Consider the following 22,838-nt stretch of genomic DNA (forward strand, 5'->3'; position numbering starts at 1 on the left):
AGGGTAGCCTTAATCATGCTAAGACAATGAGTGAAAACCAGAACTGTACCAGGCAAACGTACATGTGATTACCCAGTTTATGATAAATATAAATAGTGTTATAGAAGTCCTAAGAAGAGTAAGGTTAAACTTTCTGGGTTTAGGTTGTAATATGGTCTGGGGTAAAGCAAGGAACTAAAATTTGGGAATAGGAAGGCTATAAGTAATTTAAAGGAAGAATCTAAAATGAATAAGTGATACACCTAGAAGGAATGTTAGAAAGGAAGATTAACATCATGGAAGATTTTTGGATCTAAAACTTATAGACATTTCATTGAATCCAGTTTTCTCGGTTCCTATGAGAGTATTATTTTAGTGATGTGAAAGTTAAGTACCAAAGAGGTTAAATAACTTCCCCAAAGACAGTCACTAAAAGTATTGTATGTACCTTTTCTTTGTGGCAGGCTATCCTGGAGAAGCACAAATTGACTCCTGACTGGGAATGATGTCCTGCTTCCATTTCACTGGGATAGAACAGATTAGTTTTATTAGGCTAACAATAGGCCCCTAGGCTGCCAAATCTGAGACAGCCAGTAATTCTCACTTCAGGAAGAAACTTAGGGATACTGTATTAACTCAAAATTTGCTCATCCTTCCTTCTGTACAGTTAACAAACTGCCAATTCTTGGTTACTTTTTTAGAGAATTGTATTGTTCAAGGCTATTACAGCCACCAATGCTATAGTTCTGTTTCTTCCCACCTCAAGGACCTTGCTATTGCTAACCCTTTCTACCATTGATTCCTTTCCCTTAGCCATTTTTCCCACCATCCTTGAAATGTACAACTAACTTTCTTTGTCACAGAATGATTATGGAGTGTATAGGTTAAACCTTTTGACGAGGAATTACTCCTTCCTGGTTCTCAAACTGATTAAATACCTGTGTTCAAATATTCGGTAGACCATTTAACAATGATACCTTAACGTCTGGCTTCATCTATAAAAATAGGCCTACTACAAAACATATAGGATTGTTGAAAGTATTTGCTAAGAATCTGAAACTGGCACAGGTTTACTAAATGACCCTTATTTTTTAGGGGGGGGGGGGGGGGGATGTAGTAGACCAGTTTTAGTTCCTTAGCTATATTCTCACCATGTTTCTACCACTCAAAAATTGATTTTTTAAATTATTTAATATTTGAAAGCATGTCTTCCTGCAAATTGCTTTTCACTTCAACTTTATTTCCAAGAACTATCAATGGAGATAGATGTAGTTCTTTCCATTACCTATCCAATCCACTGTAGTCTCCCTTTTAACCTTTACCTCTCCACCAAATAAATAGTTCTCGTCAGGGTCACCTAGTTGCTAATTCCAGGGGACACTCTTCATGCATGGCTACATTTGTCTTTTCCTTCCTCAACTTAGTGTCTTTAACATCATTCTTGGTTTCTCTCAAATCTGATTCATTTGAGATCCACAAAATTAGTTTCATTATCTACCCCATCTAAATTTTTCCATATATATTTCCTGCTAACATGAACGACACAGCTATCCATTTGGTCATACAAAAAGGAAACCTAGTCTTTGGAACTAACGATGTTGGGGAAATGATATCCATGAGTAAAAGAATGAACTACAAGTGGATGAAAGACCTAAAACCATAAAACTCAAGAAAATTGGAAAAGCTTCATGTCATTAACACCAAAAATAGGCAACAACAACAAAATTGGATTTCACCAAAATTTATCTGTCAAAGGACACAAGTCAACAGTAATAAGAACACACAGATTGAAAAATACTTGGCAATAAGAGATTAATATTCAGAATATATAAAGAACAAAACATTTAAAAATGGGTCAAGGACTTAAAATGTACCACTCATGCATTAGAAAGATGACTATCAAAAAATGAGTTGCCCAGCCAGTGTGGTTCAGTGGATTGAGCACTGTCCTGTGCACCAGGATGTCATGGTTTAATTCCAGTCAGGGCACATGCCAAGGTTGTGGGCTCAATCCCCAGTAGGGGGTGTGCAGGAGGCAGCCAATGAATGTTTCTTAAAATCAATAAAAACATTTTTTTAAATGAGTGTTGGTAAAGATGTAAAATTAGAACCTCTGCACTGTTGATGGGAATATAAAGTGGTGCAGCTGCTATGGAAAGCAGCATGGGAGTTTTCAACAATTACCATGTGATCTAGCAATTCCATTTCTGGGTGTGTGTGTTTTTTTTTAATATGTTTTATTGATTTCAGAGAGGAAGGGAGAGAGAGAAACATCAATGATGAGAGAAAATCATTGACTGCCTCCTGCACACCCCACAAAGGATTGACCCTGCAAACCAGGCATGTGCCCTGACCCAGAATCAAACCATGACCTCCTGGTTCATAGGTCAGTGCTCAACCACTGAACCACACCAGCCAAACCACTTCTGGATATTTAATTGAAAGCCTCAGAGACATGTGTACACCCAATCAGCATTATTCACAGTAGCCAAAAAGTAAAAGCAACCTAAGTGCTCCTCACAGAGGAATGAATAAACAAAATGTGTGTGTATATATCCTCCTATATAATAAAAGGCTAATATGCAAATAGACCAAATGGCGAAACAACCAAACAACCAGTTGCTATGAGGTGCGCTGACCACCAGGGTGCGCACACGGACCATGGTGGGCCAGTGGAGCAGGTGAGCAGGGGCACCAGACCAAGGCAGAACTCAGGTTGCTGTCATCAGGGCGAGCCTCTGATGGTTACTGAAAATTCTTTGCTCCTGTGTGCCACGGTCCTGCCCAGCACTCGCACCTGCTGCCAGTGCAGGAGCCACTGCTCATACCCACTGCCGGCGCTGGCCCAAATCACTACCAAGCAGGGCTGCTGGCAGAGGAGCTGGGGGGGGAGGGCACGGAGAATGGGTCGAGACCCACCCCTGTGCCCACCGCAGCCTCATAGCCTATAGTTCCTTTCAAGGTGCACAAATTCAAGCACTGAGCCCCTAGTTATATTTATAATGGGATATTATTCAGCCTTAAAAAAAGGAAATTCCACAACATGGATGAACCTTGAGGACATTAAGCTAAGTGAAATAAGCCAATCACAAAAAAACAAATATGATTCCACTTAGATTAGTCAAATTCATAGAGACCAAGTAGAATGGTGGATGCTGGGGGCTGAGGAAAATTGTTTAATGGTGCAGAATTCCAGTTGCAGAAGATGTAGTAGTTCTAGGGATGGATAGTGGTGATGGTTGGAAAACAATGTGAACATACTTAAGTAATCCCACTGAACTGTACATTTTATGTTAAGTGTATATTTTTATTTTTTTAATTAAATCTTTATTGTTGAAAGTATTACACATGTCCCCTTTTCCTCCCATTGCCCCCTTCTAGCCTGCCCCCATCCCCTGCCCCAGGCCCTGAACTACCCTATTGTCCGTGTCCATGGGTTATGCATACATGCATACAAGTTCTTTGGTTGATCTCTTCCCACTCACCCACCCAGTTTTAAAGGAAAGAAACCTATGTCATCCTAATCCTGTCACAGGCCCCTTTTTCATAGACATTCCCTACCAGATTTTCAAAATATTTCTGTTTATCCCCCTCTTCATTCTTTTCTTTTTATAATATATTATATTGATTTTTTACAGAGAGGAAGGGAGAGGGATAGAGAGTTAGAAACATCAATGAGAGAGATCGATCAGCTGCCTTCTGCATACCCCCCAGTGGGGATGTGCCCGCAACCAAGGTACATGCCCCCGACCAGAATTGAACCTGGGACCCTTCAGTCCATAGGCCGACGCTCTATCCACTGAGCCAAACCGGTTCGGCCCCTCTTCATTCTTCATGTCATTGCCTTAATTAGAACTGCCTGGATAGGCTATTGCTATAGTCTTTTGTTCTACCCTCCACTCAGAATCTGTCTACGAACTTGCCTCCATAAGGTGGGCTGGTTCTAAAATCCTCTCCCACTAAAAGCCCATTGAATAAAGCAGCAACTTTCAAACTTTAAATCATTTAAGTCATTAAACATTTTGTTCAAAATAAGTCAAATCAAAATTCTAGCCCTGGCCAGTGTGGCTCAGTTGGTTGCGTGTCATCCTGTGCACCAGAAAGTCACTGGTTTGATTCCCGGTCAGGGTACATGCCCAGGTTGTGGTTGGATTCCCAGGTGAGTGTGCAGGAGGCAACCAATTGGTGTTTCCCTCTCACATCAATTTTTCTCTATCCCTCTCCCTCTGTCTCTAAAATCAATAAAAACTTTTTAAAAAATCTGTTAAACTGGTTCAAGAACTAGGTCTAAAGCCTTGCATACTCAGTCAATCTTACATACTTCTCTCATTGGAATAGAGGATGAAAACAAGTGGGAATCAGTATTCATTCATTTCATAAATTCCTCAGTTCCTACTATTTGCTAAGCACTGAGGTTCCAACAGAGAATAAGACACAATATTTACCCTCATGGAAATTAGTCTAATGAGAAATGCAAATATGACAATTTCATAGATTGGCCTCCATGTTTATGGCTCTACATATTTCTGAACCATTCATACGAGGAGCATTTAACCTGTGTTCCAGGCAATGGAATAGGCTCCAAGACCCCTTCTTTACCATCATAAGTCTGGTGACAAGACTAGGCAAATACACAAATAGTTAAAAATTTCAATGTATGTTATAAAGTAACACTGAACTCTCAAACCTTATGCTCCAGGCCTGGTCAGGTAGTTCAGTTGATAAGCATCAATCATCCCCATATGCCAAGGTTGCGGGTTCGCTCCCCAGTCAGGGTACATGCAAAAAGCAACCAACCAATAAATGCATAAATAAGTGGAACAACAAATCTCTCCCTCTAAATCTCTCCCTCTTCCTTCTCTCTCTCTCTCTCTCTCTCTCTCTCTCTCTCTCTCTCTCTCCCTCCATTCCTCTCTCTAAAAATCCATAATTTTTTTCCACCTGATTACGGTGGCTCAGTGGTTGACTATCAGCCTATGAACCAGGATGGTCATGGTTCAATTCCAGTCAGGGCACATGCTCGAGTTGCAGGCTTGATCCCCAGTGACGGGCATGCAGGAGGATGCCAGTCAATTATTCTCTCTCATCATTGATGTTTCTATCTCTTCCTCTCCCTTCCTCTCTGAAATAAAAAAAATATATTTTTTTAAAAACCCAAAATTTTAAAAATCATTATTTTAAAAAACCTTATACTCCAGCCTTCACAAATACACAAAACTACTTGAATAAAGCAAGCTGTTTTATTTTGCAATCCTTTGCCTATGTTCTTTCCTAATATACCAGCATAACTTGTACCTGCCATTCTTTTTGCCTTTATCTATCTACAACAGGAGTGATAAAATGGTGAGCCAAATTTAGCCCTCAGAATTGTTCAATTAGTATGGAAATGTTTAAGTACAGAACTTGGATTTTATTGCTTTCACATTTGGCCTCTTTAGTGTGCTTTAATGTCTATTTTCTTGCCTGGTAGCTACAAACATATATGCATGCCTGACTCCTGGAGACTGGGTTTGGTACTCCTGGATGAGGTCTTGGGGAAATGGAATTTATTGGTCTTTACATTCCTGATACATGTCCTATAATAAATCTCAAATATTTTAAAGAATGAATACAGCCCTAACCAATTTGTCTCAATGGATAGAATGTCAGCGTGCGGACTGAAGGGTCCCAGGTTCAATTCCATCCCCAGTAGGGGGTGTGCAGGAGGCAACTGATCCATGTTTCTCTCTCATCGATGTTTCTAACTACCCCTCTCCCTTCCTCTCTGTAAAAAAATCAATAAAATATATTTTAAAAAAGAATGAATACAATCTTGGCATTGTATCAACATTGGGCTTAGGCAGGCAAGTTTTTATTTTATTTATTTATTTTATTTTATTTTATTTTATTTATTCAGAGAGGAAGGGAGAGGGAGAGAGAGATAGAAACATCAATGATGAGAGAGAATCATTGATCTGCTGCCTCCTGCACATCCGAGCCTGCAACCCGGGCATGTGCCTTTGGCCGGAATCGAACCTGGGACCCTTCAGTCCACAGGCTGATATTTTATCCACTGAGCCACACCAGCTGGGCTAGTCAGGCAAGTTTTACAAAAGCTAAAGCTAAGTGGAAATTTAATCCTCACATGTACAGTTTAGTATTTAATCGAAGATTCAAGAACTCTGCAGATTTTTGGACTCTATTTTTTCATTTAATTTTAAACAGTTTATTGAGGTTTAATTGACACACAATAAATGGCCCATATTTAAAGTGTACAATTCGGTAAGTTTTGAGATTTACATACCCATTAACCATCACCAAAATAAAAATAATAATCATTCCAAAAAGTTTCCTTTCTAATCGCTTCCTTTTTCCCCACCCAAACCTTTTGCCACTAAATATAAGTTTGCATTTTCCAGAATTTTTAAAAATCGTAACTGAAATCATACAAGATATACTTATCTTCTTTCACTCAGAATAATTGAGATTTATTCATGTTGCTGGGTGAATTAATAGTTTGTTCCTGTTAAATACTGACTAGTTAGTAAGTTTAGTACTAATGTCCCTAAAAGTACTACTTTACTCAATTACACAAATTTTTATATTTTCATTTGGTTCGAACATTGAAAAATTTTCCTTCTGATTTCTTCCTTGACTCATGGGTTATTTAGGATTGTTTTTATTTAATTTTAAATATTTTGGGATTTTCTAGATACCTTCCTGCTGTAGGTTTCTGGTTTAATTTCACTGTGGCCCTAGAACATAGTTTGTATGGCCAGAATCTTTGTAAATTTATTGAGACTTGTATTATGTCAGAATATGGTCTATCTTGGTAAAAAGTTCTGTGTGCACCTGGAAAGAGTATGTATTCAGGTGAAGTTAGATGGAGTGTTCTATTTTTTAAAAAATATATTTTATTGATTTTTTACAGAGAGAAAGGGAGAGGGATAGAGAGTTAGAAACATCAATGGGAGAGAAACATCGATCAGCTGCCCCCTGCACACCTCCTACTGGGGATGTGCCCGCAACCAAGGTACATGCCCTTGACCCGAATCAAACCTGGGACCTTTCAGTCCGCAGGCCGACACTCTATCCACTGAGCCAAACCGGTTAGGGCTAGATGAAGTGTTCTAAAATGTGAATTAGGCCCCAGCTGGTTTGGCTCAGTGGATAGAGTGTTAGCCTGCAGACCAGTCAAGGCCACATGCCCAGGTTGCAGGCTCAATCCCCAGTTGGGGTGCATGCCGGAGGCACCAGACCAATGTTTCTCTCTCAGATTGATATATATCTCTCCGCCTCCCTCTGCATTCCTCTCTTTCTAAAAATCAATGAACACATATTTAAAAAATAAAACAGAGACATACATAAAACGAGGGTATGTACTGTACAGAGATAAAAATGAGAGAGAGTCTTTTTAGGAACTTACCCTGTATCTCTCCTAAAGAATGAGGTTTGATAATTTACTAATTCAGTGCTCATGGAGACTTTAGAGACTATAACAACTGTAAAAACGAGAACTTTCCTAGCCATTTTGGCTCAGTGGATAGATTGTCAGCCTGTGTACCAAAGGGTCCAGGTTCGATTCTGGTCAAGGACACATACCTTGGTTGCAGGCTCCTTCCCGGGCCAGGCCCTGGTCAGGGTCATGCAGAAGGCAATCAATCGATGTGTTTCTCTCACATTGATGTTTCTCTCTGTCTTTCCCTCTCTCTCCCACTCTCCCTAAACATCATTGGGGGGAAAAAATAATGAGAATTGGCTATATGGTACTGTGATCAAGAAAGTGTGGCAACCACCAGTGATAGAGAGCTCCAAGAATAGAACTTGGGAGATCAACTATATTTAGAGGACAGCAGAGTCAGTGAAGGATAGAGAAAGGCCAGTTTAGTCATAGAGATGGATAAGAACTAGAAGAGAGCCATTCCAAGAAAAATGAATGGTTGGTCAACTGTGTCAAATGCTTCAAAGAGATCAGGAATGGGAACTTAAAAAATTGTAAGGCCTTTCAATGTGGCAATTGAGTATCTCCATTTTTATAGCTTGAAGAAAATGGAAACCAGTGAATTGACAGTGAAAAAATGTCTTTAGTGAGAATTTTGAGTGTGGACTATTTTTAGAAATCTGGAAAAAGTTTAGCAGACCACAGCATGAAAGGGAGACTTGAGGGAAGGTTTGTTGTGGTTTGTCTTGCTTTTTAAACTGGAGGACCTAGCATATTTGCAGGCAGAATGGAAAAGATTAAAGGAATAAGCTGAAAATGCATAGTCCTGGAAAAGGCAAAAGATAATGAGGTCAAGAACACAGGCAGCATCACTAATCATCAGAGAAATGTAAATTAAAATCACAATGAGATATCTCTTAAAGCCTGTTAGAATGGTTATCATCAATAAATAAATCAACAAGTGTTGGGGGGGATGTGGAGAAAAGGGAACCATTGTGCACTGTTGGTAGAATGCAGATTGGTGCAGCCATTGTGGAAAACAGTATGGAGTTTCCTCAAAAAAGTAAAAATGGAACTGCCTTATGACCCAGCAATACCACTTCTGGAAATATAATCTGAGGAAGCCCGAAAAACTAATTTAAAATAATATATGCACCCCTATTTACAATAGCCAAGATTTCAAAGCAGCCCAAGTGCCCATCAGTAGATGAATGGATTAAAAAGCTGTGGTACAAAAAAAAAAAAAAAAAAAGCTGTGGTACATTTACACAATGGAATATTACTTGGCTGTAAAAAAAAATAACAAAGAAATATTACCTTTTGCAACAGCACGGATAGACCTAGAGAGCATTATGCTAATTACCAATTATCACATTTATCCTTGCTCTTTCCTCATATTGATGAAAGCTTTAAATATATTAGCACTTATTCAGTCTTCTATTCATAAGCATCAGGCAGTAAGCCATATATACTAAACAGAAATTCTAAAACATAAGGGCTTCTTTGGTATTTTCTAGAGGATTTCAAAGCCTTTAAAGTTACTTATATAGAAATATGTTAGATACTATGAGGGAGATATTCATTTTATTTCCATGTTGCAGTACTTAACAAACCTGGAAACACAGACCTCAAATGATATGAGGTGATCTGAGGTAAAAAAAAAATTATTTCCTTCATGGATTTGACACCTGATACATTCATTCAACAACTTGTTTATTGGGCAAGAATCAAGATAAAGCTACTTGACCTTTATCCGTTCGTGTCAGTTATCGCTGGAATCCAGGATTCCCTGGCCATGCCTTATATCCTGGACTCTAATAGTCCTATAACTTGTACATCAATGCTTCCAACTCCATTTTACAACCCCTCTGATGTCTTAAAATCCTTTCACAATTGAACTCAAGATCAATTATCTGCAAAACCCCTTATATCTCTTCTCTGAACATTCCTGTCACCTTCTTGCTCTAACTGCAACCTGGCTCTCTTCTGAAGGCAATGTTTCCCCTGCAGCCCTCTTGAATATAGTTCTCTCCCAACACCCTTTGATACCATTGGGCCTAGAGGTAAAGCGTCTTTTTTAAATTATGTCACCAGATTATACCACACACTAGCCCTTCTTGTAATTTACTGTGTCTTCCTCTAGGTTACTTCTACTCGTTCCTTTAAGTTTTAGGTCCTGGCTCTCTATCACTCTCTCCAGGTATAACTATCAGAATTCTTGGTGATTTCAATATTCTTCAGTACTTTTAAGTCTGAGATCAGGTATTAGCATGGCTGGGTTCTGCTGAAAGCTCTCATCCAGTTTACAGACTGCTGACTTTTCATTGTATCCTCACATGGTGGAAAGAGGGGCAGAGAGAGCTTTCTGGAGTCCCTTCTATAAGGGCACTAATCCCATTTATGAAGGCTCCACCCTCATGACCTAATTACTTCCCAAAGGCCCCACATATTAGTATCATCACATTGGGTAGGGTTTCAACATATAAATTTGGGGGGAACACAAACATTCAGTCCACTGCACAAATCCAAAACTAACATTCCAGGATTAGAAAACCAAAACAGTTCTAGCTATATACACTAGAGATCTTCCTTAAAGCCAAGCCTTGAGTTTTTCTATATGTAAAGGAATTTAAAACCTATTTATATACAGTGGGGCCTTGACTTACAAGTTTAATTCGTTCTGAGACCGAGCTCGTTAAGGAGCTTGTTAAGGAGCTCGTTAACTCAAATTACTCTATCAACTCAATGCAAAAAATCGGGGGAGAGACAGCTGGTATCTCAAAAAACTCGTTAGTGGGGACACTCGTAAGTCAAGGCCCCACTGTACTAGTTTAAAAGCTCCTAACCCTGGCTAGTGTGGCTCAGTGATAGAGCATCGGCCTGCACACTGAAGGGTCACAGTACTGGTCAAGGACACGTACCTGGGTTGCAGGTTCGTCCAGAATACCAGGTGTACCGGTTAATAATGCAGATTTTTTTCAATAGATGGAGTTACACATATGTTGATATATATGCGATTTGATATGTATGCTATTTTGTGGTATTGACAGCAAGCTTCAAAACTTAGTATGTTGCCCTGACCAGTTTGGCTCAGTGGCTAGAGCGTCGGCCTGTGGACTGAAGAGTCCCAGGTTCGATTCCAGTCAAGGGCATGTACCTTGGTTGCTGGCACATCCCCAGTAGGGGGAGTGCAGGAGGCAGCTGATGGATGTTTCTCTCTCATGGATGTTTCTAACTCTCTATCCCTCTCCCTTCCTCTCTGTGGAAGGTCAATAAAATAAAAAAATAAAAAATAAACTTAGTATGTCAAATTTTCTGAAGGTGTTAACACCATAGATATTTTTGCGCTTAAAAATGTTGAATTTCGCCGAACCGGTTTGGCTCAGTGGATAGAGCATCGGCCTGTGGACTGAAGGGTCCCAGGTTCGATTCCGGTCAAGGGCATGTACCTTGGTTGCGGGCACATCCCCAGTGGGGGGCATGCAGGAGGCAGCTGATCAATCTCTCTTATCGATGTTTCTAGCTCTCTATCCCTCTCCCTTCTTCTCTGTGGAAAATCAATAAAATATATTTTTTTAAAAAATGTCGAATTTCGTGCCAAAAAAAGAGCATTTGCGGGAAGTTTTAATCCATTACTTTATTTTGAAGAAAAGTGCTGCTGAAAGTTATTGTATACTTCGGGAAGCTTTTGGTGAACATGCTCCATCTCAAGATACTTGTGAACGCTGCTTTAAACGCTTTAAAAGTGATGATTTCGATGTGAAAGACAAAGAATGTCCAGGTCAACCAAAAGAGTTTGAAGACCAACAATTACAAGCATTATTGGATGAAGATGCGTGTCAAACTCAAAAACAACTTGCAGAAAGTTTAAACATTGCTCAGCAAACAATTTCCGATTGTTTACAAGCAATGGGAAAGACTTTAAAGGAAGGAAAATGGACGCCATATCAACTGAACAAAAGACAAATGGAAAACCGAAAAGTCATCAGTAAAATGTTGCTTTAACGGCACGAAAGAAAGTCTTTTTTGTATCGAATTGTGCCTGGTGATGAAAAGTGGATTTATTTTGAGAATCCCAAATGCACAAAATCATGGGTTGATCCAGGTCAACCATCAACATCAACTGCAAGGACAAATCACTTCGGAAAGAAGACAATGCTCTGCGTTTGGTGGGATCAGGAAGGTGTGGTGTATGATGAGCTTCTAAAACCAGGTGAAACCATTAACACTGATCGATCCCCAGTGGGGGACTTTCGGGAGGCAGCCAATCCATGATTCTCTCCCATCATGGATGTTTCTCTCTCTCTCTCTCCCTTCCTTCTCTGAAATCAATAAAAATATTTTTTTTTAAAAAAGATCTTGCCTGGGAAGTATTAACCCACCCGCTGTATTCACCAGACCTTGCTCCTTCAGATGACCACTTGTTCCGATTGATGGCACATGCACTTTCTGAGCAGCACTTCAAAACATACGAAGAAGTGGAAAATTGGGTCTCTGAATGGTTTGCCTCAAAACAAGAAAAGTTCTATTGGGACGGTATCCACAAATTACCTGAAAGATGGGGGAAATGTGTACTTAGCTATGGACATTACTTTGAATAAAGCACTTTTGATGTTTCTGTTGAAATTGTTTTCTTTGATTACAAAATCCGCATTAACCAGTACACCTGGTTCTCTATCTCTCCCCTCCCTCCTTTCCACTCTCTCTAAAAATCAATGTAAAAAATATCCTTGGGTGAAGATTAACAACAATAAACAAGCTCTTAGACTAACTTTTTTATCCCCTTCCCTCTTCCCAAACCTTTCTCTTTCTTTCTTTCTTTTGGCTTTTATCCTCTCCTGCCTCATGCCAGACTTTGTTCTCTGTTATCCTGTCTTCTTCAATACCTCCCTTTCCACAGGCTTCTTCTCACCCTTCAAACACACAAAAAAAAAACAAAACTAAACAACCAACCTCATCATTCCTAAACAAGCCACAAAAATAAAACCCTACCCTTAATATACACAATACTACCTAGTATATACAATATTAAATGATCTCTTTTTACTCCTCCATCTGTCCCTTTCAGGCTCAGCTAATGGTGTCACACCACTCAATCTCCCAAACTAGAAACCTCCTTAACTATCCACCTTTTCTAACTGGTCTTCAAGGTCAGAAATTTATCAAAAATTCTAGGTTAGCTTTTCTTTTTACTCCCACAGTTACGGTTTTAGTTCTGGGTCTACTCTCTTGTCTAAACTGCCATAGTTGGTCTGTTCTCCACTCCAGATGGCAAATTATATTCCACAAACATTTTAAGCATCAATTGTGTCTGGCACTGGAAATCATATTTGTCTTTGTTTCTAGTGCCAGACACACTATAGCATTAGTCTCATTAAAAGTTTCTCTGTATTGCCAATTAAATTAAGTTCTATCTCCTTAAGCAGGCGTATAAGGCCCTTTACCATCTGGCCTGAACTCACATCTCCAGTCTTCTCTCTCACTAGTCTCCTTTACTAGTCTCTCCTAAGCTCCGGCCACACTGAACTTTGCATAGATCCCTGAAAATTCCATTGCCTTGATGTCACACGTGCTATATTTTCTGCGTGGAATACGCTTTTTTGCCTCTCACTATTGGTCTGGGAAAAATTTATTCAGCCTTTGAAATTCAACTCTTAATCATTACCCCTCTTTGATACTTTCCCAGATGACCTTAGTTCTTCAGGTTGCTATTCCCACAGTATTCTGTTTATAGCTCTCATATAGTATTTATTGCAATGCATTACAATTAATCTATTTACATCAGGGGTGGGCAAACTTTTTGACTGGAGGGCCACAATGGGTTCTTAAACTGGACCGGAGGGCCGGAACAAAAGCATGGATGGAGTGTTTGTGTGAACTAATATAAATTCAAAGTAAACATCATTACATAAAAGGGTACGGTCTTTTTTTTTTTTTTTTTTTTAGTTTTATTCATTTCAAACGGGCCGGGGCCCGCGGGCCGTAGTTTGCCCACGGCTGATTTACATCTTTACTTTTTCTATAAGACAATTCCTGGAGGTTGTTCTGCAGTATCAAGTACATGGTAGGCTCTAAATTCCAAATATATTTTTAAATGAATCTCTTAGTACTTGGTCTTCCCTTATTTTCCCCCAATGTTATTACAAAGCCCTTACTTCCTAGAAATGGAGCATTAAAAATTTTGGTGAACAACTAAAAGAAAAATTAGAAAAAGTCTGGTGGAGGGGGAGTGGGGTAGCTTGGCTGGCATGGCTCAGTGGTTGAACGACGACGACCTATGAACCAGAAGGTCACAGTTCGATTCTGGTCAGGGCATATGCCCGGGTTTCGGCCTCGATCCCCAGTAGGGGGCATGCAGGAGATAGCCAATCGATGATTTTCTCTCATTGATATTTCTCTCTTCCTCTCTGAAATACAAAAATATTTTTTAAATATAAAAAAGGGTCCTTAACTTTGAAACTAATCCTATTTCTTCATTATCTCATTCTATACTCAGTTATCTTACAAGGTGCTGAATAAAATGGTGTTAATATTCCTTCAGCATCTCTGAATGTATATGTAACCTTTTTCTGGTCACTTCCAACAAAACACAATGGAAAGAGCATAGGTCGGGATGCATTGCTCAACTGGTTAGAGCATCATCCTGATACACCAAGGTTTCGGGGTTTTTTGTTTTTGTTAATCCTCGCCTGAGGATATTTTTCCATTGATTTTTAAAGAAAGTGGAAGGGAGAGGGAGAGAAACATCGATGTGAGAAAGAACACATTGATTGGTTGCCTCCTGCCTCCTGCACGAATCCTGACCAGGGCCAGGTATCTGCAATCAAGGTACATGCCCTTGACTGGAATCGAACCCGGGACCCTTCAGTCCTTGGGCTGAGGCTCTATGCACTGAGCAAAACCAGCTAGGGCATAGTTTTGGTTTTGATTCTCGGTCAGGGCACATATAAGACTCAACCAATGAATGCATAAATAAGTGGAAAAACAAATCAATGTTTCTCTCTCCCTTTCTCTCTCTCTCTCTCTCTCTCTCTCTCTCTCTCTCAAAATTTTTTTTTAATTATTATTTTTTTAAATATATTTTATTGATTTTTTTACAGAGAGGAAGGGAGAGGGATAGAGAGTTAGAAACATCGATGAGAGAGAAACATCGATCAGCTGCCTCCTGCACATCCCCCACCGGGGATGTGCCTGCAACCCAGGTACATGCCCTTGACCGGAATCGAACCTGGGACCTTTCAGTCTGCAGGCCGACGCTCTATCCACTGAGCCAAACCGGTTTTGGCAAAAAAAATTTTTTTAAATTATTAAAGAGCACAATGAAGTATTTACTTATGGCAAAATTACACAAGAATTGTAATACATTCTCTTTCACAAAAACAATGAAAAGAAAACTTTGACTTCTTCTGTCCCCAGAGATTATAGAAATAAGCATAGAAATAAGCATATATTTTATATAGAAATAAGCATATTTCACTCTTTTATAGTCTTATTTTCTATAATATGAACTCCATGTTTACATACATGCTACAAGTTAATGTTTGGGGGAGAAGACCATTTTTAGAAGATTTCTAAATATATTTAAAAAGGTAAAATAACTTTTTAAAAGCCACTTCAAAGAGGAGCGGAGTCACGCGCCAGGCTGGCTGCAACTGGATGTGCAGTTTTTTTCAATCAGAAGGGGATGCAGACTCTCAAATCCACTGAGCTCATTTGGGGCGGGATCCTGAGGTCCCAGACCCCTACAGGGAGAGGCGGGACAGCCTTGCAATGGGCTGGAGAGCGAGAGTAGCTGTCTCGAGGAGCTGCTTGCTGGCACTCGGGGACACGAGACACGGAGTCGCGGAGAGGCGAGGAGTCGTGGAGACGCCATTGCCCCTTGCTCCACCCTGGTGATTCCCAGACACCCTGCCCTACTCAATTTACATCCCCACCCAAGCTGTGCTAGTGGCACAAAGAGAACCACAGGCGCTTTTGCAGCCCAGCCCAGCAGAATGCAGATTCCAACTCCTCGCATACATAAGGGACACACTCAAGAAGCAGAATCAGGTTCGGAGGAAGCTGGAACCGGACATGGCTGGGCCAGCGACGTGGAACCGCTTTACCAGCAAACACACAGGCAGGCCCACCAGATCCAGTCTCACGTGGGACGCTGGGAGATGTAAGACAGGCAGTCTGTGCACTTTGTAGAAAACGAAATCCAAGCAAGCATACCAGATATTCAGCCACCAGGAATGCCTGGAGATGTTGTCCAGCAAGGAGCCGCCCAACAAAGGACAGAATGCCAAACTTCATGTTGCTGAGATGGCCCCCGTGAGGCCAAGGTGGTCCCCGTAGGGCCGAGGTGGCCCCTGTGGGGCTGGGACGGCCCCCGTGAGGCTAAGACGGCCCCGGTGAGGCTGGGAAGGCCCCAGTGGGGGTGGGACGGCCCTGGTGGGGTTGAGACGGCCCCGGTGAGGTTGAAACAGCCCCGTGAGGTTGAAACAGCCCCGTAAGGTTGAAATCAGCCCCAGTGAGGTTGAAATGGCCCCGGTGAGGTTGAAACGGCCCACGTGAGGTTGAGACGGCCCCTGTGAGGCTGGGACGGCCCCGGTGGGGCTAGGACGGCCCCGGTGAGGCTGGGACAGCCCCGGTGAGGCTGAGATGGCCCCAGTGAGGTTGAATTGGCACCAGTGAGGTCGAGACGGCAGCGGTGAGGTCGAGACGGCCCCAGTGAGGTCGAGACGGCCCCAGTGAGGTCGAGACGGCCCTGGTGAGGTTGAATCGGCCCTGGTGAGGTTGAATCGGCCCCGGTAAGGCTGAGACGGCCCCGGTGAGTTTGAAATGGCCCATGTAAGGTTGAGACGGCCCGGGTGAGGCTGAGACGGCCCTGGTGAGGTTGAGACGGCCCCCGTGAGATCAAGACGGCCCCAGTGAGGTTGAAGCGGCCCCGGTGAGGTTGAATTGGTCCCAGTGAGGTTGAGACGGCCCCAGTGAGGCTGAGACGGCCCCGGTGAGGTTGAGACGGCCCAGGTGAGGTTGAGATGGCCCAGCCCCGGTGAGGTTGAAACGGCCCACGTGAGGTTGAGACGGCCCATGTGAGGCTGAGACAGCCCCAGTGAGGCTGGGACGGCCCCAGTGAGGCTGAGATGGCCCCGGTGAGGTCGAGACAGCCCAGTGGGGTTGCAACGGCCCTGGTGAGGTTGAAACGGCCTCTGTGAGGTTCAGACAGCCCCTGTGAAGCTGAGCCGGCCCGGTGAGGCTGGGACGGCCCCGGTGAGGCTGAGACGGCCCCGGTGAGGTTGAGACGGCCCCGGTGAGGTCGAGACGGCCCCAGTGAAGTTGAAATGGCCCCTGTGAGGTTGAGGCGGCCCCTGTGAGGTTGAGACGACCCTGGTGAGCTTGCAACAGCCCCGGTGAAGGTGAAACGGCCCCAGTGAGGTTGAAACGGCCCCTGTGAGGCTGAGACAGCCCCTGGGAAGCTGAGAAAAATACCACATGAACTCACTCATTTATGGATAATAAGGACCATTATAGACTGATGAACAAAAATGGATACAGAGGCAGAGCAGCATTGAGCAGAATGTCAAACTACAGTGGGAACCCTGTGGAGGGTTGGGGGAGGGTAGGAGATCAACCGAAGGACTTATATGCATGCATATGAGAATAACTAATGGACACAAGACACTGGGGGGTGGGGGAAGCCGGGGGAATGTCAAGGGAGGGGGGAAGGAGACATGTGTAATACTCTTTGTAATACTTTAAGAAAAAAAAAAGCCACTTCATTCACTCAGAGCTGTTCATGCTTTTGTCAGTCCACAGTTAGAGACTACTAGCAAAATTCCAGACTATGAAAAAGCTCAACACGAGAGTAATTTTAACCCTTTCCATTATTGGCAAGCCAGACTGATAGAGTATGCTTCCAAATTGTAAGAAGATAATGATGACATCACAAAACAATTTTTTTTTTAAATATATATTTTATTGATTTTTTACAGAGAGGAAGAGAGAGGGATAGAGAGTTAGAAACATCGATCAGCTGCCTCTTGCACACCTCCCACTGGGGACGTGCCCGCAACCAAGGTACATGCCCTTGGCCGGAATCGAACCTGGGACCCTTCAGTCCACAGGCTGATGCTCTATCCACTGAGCCAAACCAGCTAGGGCGAATTTTTAAAAAATATATATTTTATTGATTTTTCACAGAGAGGGATAGAGAGTTAGAAACATTGATCAGCTGCCTCCTGCACACTCCCTATTGGGGATGTGCCCACAACCAAGATATATGCCCTTGACCAGAATCGAACTTGGGACCCTTCAGTCCGCAGGTCGATGCTCTGTCCACTGAACCAAACTGGTTAGGGCCACAAAACAAATTTAAGTTGCTATATGTGATGATTATTTTCTTAAATTTTTATTTATTAATTTTAGAGAAAGGGAGGGAGGGAGGGAAGGAGGGAGTTCGAGCGAGAGCCAGAGTGAGAGTAAGAGACATTGACCCATTGTGCCCTGACCCTGAATGCAACTTGCAACCCTGGTGCCATGGATGATGCTCTCCAACCAACCAAGTTACCTGTCCTGGACTGTGATGTTTATATTTAAGTACGTCATGATATTTCCCTTAAACTTTGTGATCAATTTCTTATTCCCTATACCTAGAACTGATTACTACTTTACCACCTCTTTCCCTTTATTTGCCTTACAAATACAAAATTAACAACTTCTAAATTCTTATCTATTAGAAAACTCCTCATAAAACTGGACTGTTCTCATCTGTTAATTTTTAATATGTTATTTATTTCAGAGAGAGGAAGGGAAAGGGAGAGAAACATTGATGAGAAACATTGATGAGGTGCCTTCTGTACAACCCAACTTTAAAAAATTGTTCATGTCAATCAATAAAATTCTTTTTTGCTATTAGTGATTGTGGACACACTTAAATTCAGTCCTCTGAAAAATATCAGAGATGATGAATGCTGCAATTAAAATTGATGAATTGGCCCTAACCAGTTTGGCTCAGCAGATAGAGCGTCGGCCTGTGGACTCAAGGGTCCCAGGTTCGATTCCGGTCAAGGGCATGTACCTTGGTTGCAGGCACATCCCCAGTGGGGAGTCTGCAGGAGGCAGCTGATCGATGTTCCTCTCTCATCAATGTTTCTAACTCTCTATCCCTCCCCCTTCCTCTCTGTAAAAAAATCAATAAAATATATTTTTTAAAAAATTGATGAATTGTTTCTGCATTCCTTTAATTAATTTTAAAATTTGCCCTGGGAATTTCTTTTCTCTTAGGAAACTGTTAGGATTAATCTTGTGAAATGGCATCTAATACTTGCCAAGTATTTTCTAATTTCTGCCAACTGAGGTTGCAGATTTCTCTCCCAAAAGACTGACACTAATTATACATGTTTGAATCTAGACTTGGCCTCCTACTCATACTTGTTAGTGAATTTGAAAAAATACACACACACACACCCTGGTACAACTGGTCCCCATCAGCTAATGGCTGAGATAACATGCAAAGGCATGGGTAAACCTGATTACAAATTACAGTATTTGTGAATCTCTGGTGAGAAGCCATTTCCAGAGTTACACTACCATGAAATCCCTTGAAATATGTCCAACAGGGGTAATAAACTATGAATTAGGATGCAATAGGTCTGAATTTTCAAAAATTCCTTGTGTGAAAGGCAGTTTTCCCACAGCACTTATTTTGATAAGGGAAGATACTGTTAAGAGTTGCAGTCTTCTAAATTCTATCATAAATTCAGTTCTTCCATTTTCAGTTCATCTTCTACGCTGTTACCAGATTAATCTTTCTAGAATACATGTGTTCTCCCCTTAAAAAAACCTTCAATAGTTTCCCATTGTCAGAGCAATAAGTTGAAAACAATTAGCCTGATATTCAGTGCCACCATTATTTGGTTGTGACCAACTTTCAAAACCTTACTTTGAATTATTCCCTTGCGCTCTGGACTACCTAGGCCAGGGGTTGTACAGCCTGTAGATCAAATTCAGCAGGCTGCCAATTTTTGTATTTTTAAAGGTTTGAAAATAATATTTTGTGACATGTGAACATAAATTTAAATTTCAGCATTCTTAGTGAGTTTTTTTTTAAGCACAGCTATTTTTTTAAAACATATTTTCTATGGTTGATTTCATACTAAGATAGCGGATTTCTAAATTTGCAAGAGACGCTTATGGCCTCATCTGCCCCTTTACATAAAGTTTGCCCACTCCTTACCTAAACATACTTCTGTTGCTATCTCTTCACCTACCAAGATTCCTGCCTGGAATGTACTACTCCCACTCATTCCTGCTGTTACCTCTATGAGGTATCAAAGTAGAATTTTTAAAAATTTTTAAACATGATTCTCCCACAGATACAAAATTGTGAGCCAAACATTTAACTGGTTGACAGAACCAGCAAGATGGTAGAGCTGGTTCCAGGAACATTTAAGGAAGTAGATATTTATAGGCATAAAAAGAATTACAATAAGGTTGTAGGTTAAACAAAACTGTCATACAAAGTAACAAAACTAACTTTGAGGCTGGCTTTTCTAGCAGCCACAAACCCCCACCGTAACAAGTAAATTTACAATGCTTGAACTCCGATTATATAATAAACAGAGTCACACACAGCTAGTCACACACAGCTATCTCCTCCTGGAGAGCGACCCTTGGGCACAGGCTGCTTAAAAGGGTTCCAAGTAGGAACCGAAAGGCCACCATCCCTCCGCTCCCTGCGTTTCAGGTCATTTTCCTTAACAAGGTCCGCCCTAATCCTTCAGGGTCAACATCGACCCCTCCTCCTTGTATGCTCCCATTTGACCTTTTGTGCTTCCATTGTCCTGATTTGTGTATTTGATTTCCCCCTTGGGCAGTAGGCTCCTTAGGGTCAACCTGCGAGAGCTGAGCTTTCACCTGTTGAACCGGACTTGAGCACAGGTCCCATGGCCGTAGTGCCCAGTGCCTGCCTCGCCCAGCAGACACCAACACGCTGAAGATGAAGCCCCAAACACTTCCCAAAACCTCCTTTGTGTCCTAACTGGCGCCGCGTCGGTGTGTTTCTCCCCGACTCCACTGCTGCGTGGCCCTCCGGGGCCAGCAGGGGCCCTTTCCGTCCCCTTGGTTATTACCCCTCATTGCAGCCTCACCTGGCGCCTCGCACAAGGCGGTGCTTCCAGAGACCGGCTGAAAAGATAGGGGCCCCTCCCCCCAGCTGAAGTGCCTGGAGTCCGCGTGTCCAGCCTCTCGGTGCCCACAAGCCTCCTCTCCACTCACACGACCTTCCCGTCGCACCCACAGCACTCACCCCCCAAAGCCCAGGCGACCGCCGGACGCCAGCGGCCAGCGCTCCTCCTCAGCCAGAGACCTGGCATTTCCGCTGCCCCTGGACCTCTTTCCAACCTTGTGAAAAATGGCGCGCGGGGCCAGGCCCTCGATTCTCAAGTTAACCCTTTTCCGCAACTATCACCAGCACAGGCCATCTTTTCACATCTTTTTTTTTTTTGGGGGGGGGGGTGGAATGTTTTCCTCCGGGGTTTGTTTGTGCCCTCCAGAGTCATCAAGCCCCCATTTCATTTCTCAAGCCTCCCGACTCCGTGCGTCCCTCCGCCTCAGCCTTCCTCCCGCCGTCGCCGCAGCCGTTTCCCGGGGAGATCGCCCACAGCGCGCGGGGAGGCAGTTAGCTGGCCAACGGTTTTCCAAGGCCCGGGGTGGGGGACGCGGGAGGAGAGGCGGGAAGGAGTCGGGTCCCCGGCAGCCGGCGGAGGGAGGGGCCAGCGCCGGGAAGAATCGCGCAGAGCTGGGAGGCCCCGCCCCTTCCGTAGATATCTCTAGAAAGCCGCGCAGGAGCCCGACAACAAAGAGTGCGCAGGCGCGGCGGCAGGGCCCGGGCATTTTGCTGCGTCACCAGCCGCCGCCCGGCCTCACCAGCCCTCGCTCTCACGCACGCACGTTCGTTCTCCATCCTCGCGCCCCTTTTCCTACACTTTCCTCCTCTCCCCGACCGGAGGAGCCGCTCTCTCCGCGCGGTGCATTCTGGGGACCAGGTCGAGCCCGCCGCTGCCGCCGTCGCTGAGGGAAGCGAGTAGAGGCCGCACCGCGGAGAAAACGTCGGAGTCGCCACCGGAGTTTAGTCCACTGCCCAGCAGCTGCCGCCGGAGAGGCCCACCCACCCATTCACCCGTCCCCCTGCCCCGTTCACGATGTGAGTGCGACACCCCGCCGAGGGAAGGTCGCCCCGGCGGGATGCCGAGGCCGCGCTGGGTGCTGCCGGGAAGCCGCCCCTTCCCCTCCCCCGCTTTCGGCCCCGCGGCTTTCTCCCCTCAATGGTGGCAGTGGTTCTTGGCTGAGGGTGGGAGGCCCCGTGTCTTTATTCCGGTTACCGTTGGCGGATGGAGGACATTTTTCCTCCAGATGTCCGCTTCTCCCACTTCTAAACCGTCCCTCAGCTTCCCCGCGCCGGAAATCCCACTTTTCTCCTCTTGGCAGTCCGTGTGATTCCCAACTCCCCAAACTTAGCCTTAGGCCTGAATATACCGCGAGTTTTTTGCCATGCGGCGCCCCGGAGGCGTGGACCCTCTGGGATCGCTCGGCCCTGGGGCAGTCTGGTTCTGCCGCTCGGTGAGACCTGTCCCAGGCCCTGGGCCAAGTGCACCTGTGGTGGGCGCTGCCAGAGGCCGGGGAGCGCCACGCGGGCCTCCTCCATGAACGGGGAGGGACTGCTAGGCAACCGGAGGCAGGCCACGCCGTCACCACAACTTAGTTCCCTCTCGGAGGTCGTGATTTCTCGAGCGTGGGTCTTCCCAGGGCCTCTCCTGACTCCGATCTCTCGAAGGGAGTGGAGGTTGCCAAAGCTCAGCCGTGTCCCTGGCAGCGAGGAGTTGCCATAGCGTAGGTAGCTCTGCACGTGTCCCGTCCAAAGGTACTTGTGGACATGTTCTGTGTTAACTGTAAGCGAGGTTCCATTATCCCGTCTTAACTTAGTGATGAAATAGGTATGTATTTGCTTCCTTGTCTTAAAGAGTTTAAATTTGTTTTAACTACAGATTCTTTAGCAATTTTAGGTTTCTTACGATAAAGGGAGAGCATGGGTGATGTTAACTGAATAAGATTTCTTGGCACTGCCACTTCCAGACCTTAAACATTCTCTACAGGAAAAGCTTTACGTTTTCAGATGTGAGAATTGCCGGTTACTTACAGTTTTTGTGGGTTTTGGGGGGTTTTTTTGCTGAGTTTTTTTTTTTATTTGTTTGGGTATAACTGCTCCTGAAGTCCCTGAAAGTTATGTATGGAAAGCAGTTGAAGGGAAACAATTTTTATTCTTATAAAAGTAATGCACTTGCAAGTGTTTTCTAAATAATACATAGACATGGCTGATTCTAATAGAGAACACAGCAGTGATGCGAGACAGCTCAGAGTGTGTTATGAACCTTATGTTATGGATTGAGATTCCTCG

General features: G+C 43.5%; 1 protein-coding gene across 3 annotated transcripts in view; it reads left to right on the forward strand.

The window, feature by feature from the left end:
* Window positions 1–21,181: 21,181 nt before the first annotated feature.
* Window positions 21,182–22,838, forward strand: part of PTGES3 (prostaglandin E synthase 3) — a 21,426-nt gene continuing 19,769 nt past the window's right edge. For 2 of the 3 annotated variants that reach the window (XR_001349219.2, XR_002830473.1), the window contains exon 1: window positions 21,276–21,587. Coding sequence is in view for 1 of the 3 variants with exons in the window: in XM_006093616.3 (XP_006093678.1) it covers window positions 21,586–21,587 (2 nt within the window). In the remaining 2 variants the exon portion in view is untranslated. Of the gene's footprint in view, window positions 21,588–22,838 lie in introns of all 3 variants that reach the window. The other variant, XM_006093616.3, reaches the window with a different exon arrangement.

The sequence above is a fragment of the Myotis lucifugus genome, unplaced genomic scaffold (genome assembly GCF_000147115.1).
Source record: "Myotis lucifugus unplaced genomic scaffold, Myoluc2.0 scaffold_119, whole genome shotgun sequence".
In the NCBI taxonomy this organism is placed as follows: Eukaryota; Metazoa; Chordata; class Mammalia; order Chiroptera; family Vespertilionidae; genus Myotis; species Myotis lucifugus.